Source organism: Salpingoeca rosetta (genome assembly GCF_000188695.1).
Source record: "Salpingoeca rosetta unplaced genomic scaffold supercont1.19, whole genome shotgun sequence".
NCBI lineage: Eukaryota > Choanoflagellata > Craspedida > Salpingoecidae > Salpingoeca > Salpingoeca rosetta.
The window spans coordinates 584,656-592,324 of record NW_004754915.1 but is presented as its reverse complement, the minus strand read 5'-3'; the positions used below and the strand labels follow the sequence as shown (position 1 = coordinate 592,324).

The 7,669-nt window shown below is 55.4% G+C and overlaps 1 protein-coding gene across 1 annotated transcript in view; it reads right to left on the bottom strand.

The window, feature by feature from the left end:
* PTSG_07877 (uncharacterized protein) overlaps positions 1-7,669 on the bottom strand; it is a gene marked incomplete at its 3' end in the record, with an annotated part of 8,729 nt that overhangs the window by 863 nt on the left and 197 nt on the right. Inside the window, exons 2-17 of the mRNA XM_004991624.1 lie at positions 6,917-7,194; positions 6,598-6,725; positions 6,310-6,370; positions 5,333-5,674; positions 4,807-4,981; positions 4,200-4,272; positions 4,004-4,094; positions 3,796-3,855; positions 3,464-3,510; positions 2,068-3,320; positions 1,539-1,843; positions 1,303-1,360; positions 977-1,056; positions 712-772; positions 463-509; positions 109-216 (exon numbers count right to left, since the gene is read on the bottom strand). Of these exons, the coding sequence (XP_004991681.1) occupies positions 109-216; positions 463-509; positions 712-772; positions 977-1,056; positions 1,303-1,360; positions 1,539-1,843; positions 2,068-3,320; positions 3,464-3,510; positions 3,796-3,855; positions 4,004-4,094; positions 4,200-4,272; positions 4,807-4,981; positions 5,333-5,674; positions 6,310-6,370; positions 6,598-6,725; positions 6,917-7,194 (3,167 nt within the window). The remainder of the gene's footprint in view (positions 1-108; positions 217-462; positions 510-711; positions 773-976; positions 1,057-1,302; positions 1,361-1,538; positions 1,844-2,067; positions 3,321-3,463; positions 3,511-3,795; positions 3,856-4,003; positions 4,095-4,199; positions 4,273-4,806; positions 4,982-5,332; positions 5,675-6,309; positions 6,371-6,597; positions 6,726-6,916; positions 7,195-7,669) is intronic.

Here is a 7,669-nt window from a genome sequence, read left to right as displayed (position 1 = left end):
ACACACACACACACACACACACACACACACACACACACACACACACACACACACACGAGCACAAGCACACACACGCACACACACACACACACACGCACACATGCACACCTGAAACGTGATTGGCATGTTTGTGCCATCGGCGTAAATTGCGGTCGCTTCGCCCGATCCTTCAAGGATAAACGGCTGCGGCACATCCATAGGCCCCTCAATGCTCATCTGCTCACGACCCACACGACAGGTAAAGATGTGAGCAGGGGTGATCGTGGTGGTGATGAGCTTGCAGGAAGCAGGAAGCAGTGACGAGATGCAAGGAGGGAATGGAAGGGAGGGAGGGGCGGGTGGCGCAATGCACAAAGCCACACATCTAGACACGCCACATCAACGCAGTTATGGCAATGTTCGCCAGTGTGCATGTGCATGTGTGTTGTGTGTGCATGTGTGTGTGCGAGAGCGGGGCGTTACGTTTGCCGAGAGGAGATCGTGCGGTGATGGCGGTGTGCAGCGGTTGTCTGCGGACGAAAAACGTGACAGACGCGTGGGCGACGCGGAAGGGAGTGAGCACGATCATGTGCGTGCGTGTGTGTGTACGTGCGTGCGTGCGTGTGTGTGCGTGTGTGCGTGTGTGTGTGCGTGTGCGTGTGTGCGTGTGTCTGTCTGTCTGTCTGTCTGTCTGTCTGTCTGTCTGTCTGTCTATCCGTGTGTCGCCCTAACCTGAACCGACGTCGATCAGGTCTGGGATGAGGAGCGCGATGCTTTCGCCAACAACGGACGACTGGACGAAGAATTCAAGCAGGGTGCAAGCAGCAAGGGCCGGAGTGAGAAGCAATTCACGTGCAAAGGCATGCGAATCTTAGGTTGAGAAAACACGACTTGTGCAAGCACAGCACAAAGAGGGCCGAACACAAAACAAACAAACCGAACAACAGAAAGCAGGAAGAGCAGCAACCCAAAGCCACGCAATACCACGGGGGCTCACCTTGTCGCGGCCAAACATGATGCGAACAAAGTTCTCATTGCAGTGCACCACCAACCCCAACGCGTCAATCGTCATGACCCCTGTCATACATGCGGGCGGGTGTGCGGATGGTGTTGATGTTGTGACGTGAGCGAAATGATTGACATGAACGACAACAGCGGACAATCAAGGGCTCACAGAAGACGCACACACAGAAATATAGGCGAGCGCAGGCGCACACACACACACAGACACACAGACACACAGACACACACAGACACACACACACGCACGCATGGTATTCTTTATTCACACAAGACTGGCGTGCACTGGCATTACCAACGTACCGCTCACGCATGTGTAGATGTGTTGTCGGAGCAGAACAATATCATCATCGCTGCCATCCTGCGAATTAACACACCGAACGTGTTATGGAGCCACATCATCAACAGCAAGGCACGGTCAGTCGCATGCATGTGTGGAGCATAAAGACGGAAGTGGCGTTTGAGAACCGCCTGTGCAATGATACTCGCGGCATTCACACACACACACACACACACACACACACACACACACACGTTACCTGGTGCATTTGCGCCACTTCTTCGGGCGACGGGAGCAAGAAGACAAACTCGCTCGGGAACAGCACCGCAGCCGCTGTGGAAGCAGACGAAGAAGACAAAGAGGACGTGGAACTGGTGGAGGTGGAAGTGCCGCCAAGTTTGAATTGGTGACTCGACATGTACACGTGTGCACCATCGGCAGCGCTTGCTTGCATTGCGTCAACACTGACACCAGGCAGGATGGTGCTGAGGAGTTGGGGTGGCGGTGACGCAATCACGGACGGGGAAAGTCGGTGCAGAGACAGAAACGCCGCATCCGCCCACACTGTTGACCGGGGGGATGGGGGGGCACGGTGGAGACATTGGGAGAGAGGGAGGGAGGGAAAGAGAAAAGACGTATTGTTGTTTGTAGTGGGTGGGTGGATGGATGGGTCGTGATGGGGTTGTGAGGAAGAGAAGATGGGGGACGTAACAACTTTAACACCACTTAACGTCGTGCAACGACAAAACCAACTCGCACGGAAAACACCAAGCATAACAACCACCAACCGAGTTGTGCAGTGCGTGTGTTGACGGCGCACGTGGCAACGCAGCGGGAAATGGGCTCCAGCACCACAAGATACCGGGAGTGCTGCTGCTGTGACTGGTGTTGGTGTGACTGTTGTTGGTGTTGTTGGTGTTGGTGGTGGTGTTGTTGTTGGTGTGACTGTTGTTGGTGTTGGTGGTGGTGTTGTTGTTGGTGTGACTGTTGGTGTGACTGTTGTTGATGGTGGTGTTGGTGTTGGCCACTGTTGGCCGTGTGGAGGGAGTGACGCTGCCTCACGTGGTGGTGGTGGTGGTGTGTTGCTGCTGCGTCAGCGGTGGAGGCAATAAACACGTCGCCTTCGCTCTTCCGTCCGCTTATGTCGACGTCCACCGATCCACGCGGGCTCACGCTCGCGCTGTCACCTCCAAACCCAAACCCTCCGTCACTGTCATCATCCTCATCAATCACATCACCATCACCACCATCGTCACCACCACCACTGCGACCGCCGCCGCCGCTGTCGCCCACAGCGCCTAAACTGCGGGTCCCGCTGCGTGCGTATGTGTCTGCATCGAACCGCTGCTGCCGGGAAAGAGTGGAGAGGCGACGTTGTCGTCGTGGTGCCAGCGGCGACGATGGCGTGGGCTTCGTGCGGGGTTTGCCCGGGCCAGGCGTCGTGGCAAGCACCGTGGCTGCCTTGGCTGCTGCTGCTCTAGATGGCGGCGAGCACACGGCCGACGCGGATGCGGTGTGGGCGGTTGCGGTTGATGGCAACTGGGACGACTGTGAGGGTGCAGAGGCGGCTGTTGCCTGTATTTTAGCTGCTGCGGCTATTGCTGCTATTGCTGTTGTTGCTGTTGTTGCTGCTGTTGCTGTTGCTGCTGCTGTTGCTGTTGTTGCTGCTGTTGCTGTTGTTGTTGTTGCTGTTGTTGTTGTTGTTGTTGTTGCTGTTGCTGCTGCTGTTGTTGCTGTTGCTGCTGCTGATGAGGCCGATGTGGACGAGGATAACGATTGTGGCGACACGATGACACCGCCATGAGCGGAGCGCGACGATGATGAAGGTGAAGATGAAGAAGATGTGAGACCGACAGCATGCGTGGCGGTCGGCTGTGCAGGCGAGGACGGCTGTGTTTGTGACACTGTCGTCGTGGCAGCCGCGTACGATTGCATCATGGCAGGTTGTGACGCTTCAGGAACCACAGGCCGTGGAAGGACAGGCTTGATCCACAGCGCAACAGCGAATGGTGTACCGTCCTCCGCTTCTCCATCCACCACCCTGACGTTGGCGTTGGTTTGGTGGCGGTGTTGGCGGTGGTGTTATTGATAGTTAGTGCGTGAAGGGCACAGGGTTGGTGTTGGTGTGCGGCGTGTGAGCACAGTTGGTGCATAGTACATCATGATGCCATTGCATCGTCACACCTTCCAAATGTCGGGATCATGAGCTGCTCCTTTGTCCACGCATCGCGCTGCTCAGCACACCACAAACGTCAACAGTGGCGTGTGCGTGCGTACGTGTGTGTGTGTGTGTTTGTGTGCGTGCGTGTGTGTCAATCGCATAGGTATTCGTGCATATGTGTACGTGTGCATGTGTGCATGTATGCGTGAGAGTCAATCACGTTAGTAATGTGCATGGGTACATGGACGCATGTGTGGGTGTGTGCGTGTCTAGATTGCGCAGCAGCGTAGTCTGTGTGCATGTTATGCGATCGCACTCGCATCAAACACACACACACACACACACATGACACCACCTTGTTTGATTGTGGCGACTGGATAAAGTGTCCAATGTTGCGTCCAATGACGTCCCCAGCCTGCAGTGACAAGAGAGGAGTGTACACAAGTGAGTGTCGTGCCACCATCACAGCACGTTACGCAGTGGTTTTAGCGTTGGGTGTGTTTCTTGGGTTGCTTGCAGTGGTTGCTTGCAGTGGTTGCTTGCAGGCAAGCACGGCCGCTCACCGTGCATCGAAAGAGGGATGGGATGCGCGCGTCTGCGGTGAGAATTCGCCCGTCCTCATCCACGGTCATCACAGCCGTGCTGTCGTTGCTGCTACACATGAGCCACACACACACACATATGGGTGTGAGGAACTGCTTCATGTGGACTTGCTTGCCTGCAAGCATGTTTCACGTTCGCATGCATTCTGAGACTCACGACTCGAGTGCGTCCACTGCCTGCAGATTTGGCGGAGACGTGAACGTAAACGCAACTGGTCCAGGCGAAATTGCTGCAAGTCCGTGAATGTGTGTATGCGAATGTGTGTGTGTGTGTGTGTGTGTGTGTGTGTGTGTGTGTGTGTGTGTGTGTGTGTGTGTGAGAGAGAGTGAGTGAGAGAGAGTGTGTGTGTGTGAAGCAGACGAAAAATCCCATAGCCGCATACCACTGCGGGATTATTTAAAATATCGCGGCGTGTAGCCATTAGGACCACCAGCCCGTGACTGAGCAAGCAGAAATAGAATGCCTGGCCCCGATGGCGGTTGCTGGGTATTTCACAGTCTAGCCCTTGCGGAATATCGGCCCCGGGGACTAGCCTTCGCGATTCTTAACGGTTTCCCAGGTGACTTAAGCTGCGTACTAGTGTGTGTGTGTGTGTGTGTGTGTGTGTGTGTGTGTGTGTGTGTGTGTGTGTGTGTGTGTGAGAGAGAGTGAGTGAGAGAGAGTGTGTGTGTGTGAGCGTGTGTGTTTGTGTGTGTGTGCATGTGTACCCGTGTAGCGCGGCCACACGCAAACAACGCTGCTAACACGAAGCACACCACAACACCTGTTGTCTGGGCTGCGGACGGGTCGACCTGCGGAGAGCGGAGGGCAAAGCTGTCCACGCTCTCGCCGCGCATGAGGTCTTCGCCACGAAGCGACGACGACGACGGCGGGTGCGGCAACTCCAATGACTCTGTCGACGAGCCAGCAGCGAGGCGCCCGTGGTATGGCGGTGGGTACTGTTTCGCGTGGTGGCGGCGGTGGCGGCAGTCGGTGGTGTGTGTGAGTGGAATCTTTGAGTATGCCGCTTGCGTGGGCGCACATGGACATGCAAACACGTACATGCAACGAGATGTACAGAGACAGACAGACAGAGAGAGACAGAGAGAGAGAGAGACAGAGAGAGAGAGAGAGAGAGAGAGAGAGAGAGAGAGAGAGAGAGAGAGAGAGACACACACACACACACAGACGAAGATACAGACACACAGACACTCAGACACACACACACACACACGCACACACACAAAACACACAGACACACACACACACACACACACACAAAACACACACAAACACGCACACACACGCACCTGATCGCCACCTCTGCCGAGTTCATGCAGGTGAGACGTGGTTGCCGTCAGCACACCACCACCACCACCACCATAACCGCCATACCCACCATAACCGCCCTCATCACTTCCGGTGTCATCTCCATCCCCGCCGTAGCTGCCAGACGCGGTCCTGCGGATAACAATGAGCGATGCGCTGCGCGTGGAACGGGTTGCCACCCCGCCATCAATGTTCTCGCCACTCCTGCTCAGTGCACCGCTGCCAGCCAGGCCGCCGAGCCCACCGCTGCTGCTGCTACTGCTGCCCAGGGCGCCGCGGCCAATGCTGCCGCCCATACGCATGCCCGCATTCAGCGACTTGCTCTGCATGCACCACGACGAATGCATGTTGTTGTTGTTGTTGTTGTTGTTGTTGTTGTTGTTGTTGTTGTTGTTGTTGTTGTTGTTGTTGTTGTTGTTGTTGTTGTTGTTGTTGTTGTTGTTGTTGTCGTCGTCGTCGTTTTTGTTGTTGTCGTCGTCGTTGTTGTTGTGTGCAAACGAGTGTGAATGTGCGCGTTTGTGGTTGAAAAGAGATCGTATACATATGTGTGCGTGTGTGTGCGTGCATCGTGCTATAAACCAGGCAGCACAGCCGAGGTGCTTTGGCCGCCCCCAAGCCCCATCGCCTTTCCTTTCTCGATCATACCACGACAATCACATCAGACAACCCCTGTCCCCCTCCAAACACACACACGCACACACGCACACACGCACACAACAACAACAACAACAACAACAACAACAACAACAACAACAACAACAACAACAACAACAACAACAACAACAACAACAACAATAACAACAACAACAACAACAACAACAACAATAACAACAACAACAACAACAACAACAACAACAACAACAACAACAACAACAACAACAACAACAATAACAACAACAACAACAACAACAACACTCAAACAAGATCGAATCACATTGCCACGTCACCGTCAACGCACCAGAAGATCGCTCTCCAAACCGCGCACGCGGTCGAGTGGCGTCTTCCCCACGCCGCCGCACCTGCGAAAGGTGGACACGTGGCAGCGGGTGGTGTAAAGCGATGGGATGCGGTGATGTGTGGCGAGATGAGGAAAGGTGAAGCATGACAAACACATGTTGACGTAGTTTGTCCATGACAAGCGTTTGGCTGATTTGGGCACGCGCATGGTTCTCCTTGAGCACGTCGAGCGGTGGGCAGGGGTGCGGTGGAGCAGAAATGACAGCAGCCACTTGCACAGGGCACGTACGCCATGCTGAGGGAGGTGATGCTGAGCGACTTGTGGAGTTCGCGGGAAAATGTGCGGACGAGCGGGGAGTTTCGCGGGGATGAGAGGCGACGCAGGTCACCGTGCGTCTCGTACTGGTGCATGTGGTGCTGTGTGTGTGTGTGTGTGCATGTACGCGTGTGTACGCGTGTGTGTGTGTGTGTGTGCAGAGTGTAAGGAGGCAAGGAACGCATTGCCACACGCAAAGTAAATGCAAACTCACACATGCATACGCACACACATACACACATATACACACACATACACACACATGTAGACGAATACACCAGTGTGCACGAACCAGGCGGGTGGATGAGGCGCTGGCGTCTGCGCTGAGCCTGAGCATCGGTCGAGGCCGCCCTGACCGGTCTGGGGACGGCGAAGCATCGATGCGGGGCTGGCGCTGTGGAGGCCACGGGCGCTCCGGCGACGGCGGCGATGTGCACGACATTGCGTCGCGCTGCTGCTTTGCAATGGGGCTCACTGTTGGCGACTGTGCGCCGGTGACCTGTGAGTGCCGCGATGACGACGTGAGCCGTGACGGCCTCCGCGTTCCTGGTGTTGAGTTGGAGCGGACAGCTGTGTACAGTTTGGGCGGAAGGAGGGGGGGGGGGAGAGGTGCGCAGGATTTTGAACGTGTACATGAGTGTGTGGTGTGAGGGAGTGTGGGTGTGAGGTGTGAGGGAGTGTGTGTGGTGTGAGGAAGTGTGTATGAGTGCGCGCGAGAATAGTGTGAGCATGGGTGAAAAGATTTGGCACTGCAACAGTGTCAAGCTGGCACGTCCAGCAGTACGCACTGTATCCACTCCAATTACCACTAGCACAAACACATTTGACAGGTGCACACACGCGGTTGGGGGGACACTGCCACCACCATCGTCTCGCACATCAGAGCGACCGCGAGCCGCTCCCACACACACACACTGATTGTGTGCACAACCACTGCGCAGGACGCGACTTCCCTACAACCCTTCTTATTATTCGTTTTGCACGAGACCAAACCCGGCTCCACTACCAACACTGAAATATCCCTCTTCCACACACCCACACGCAC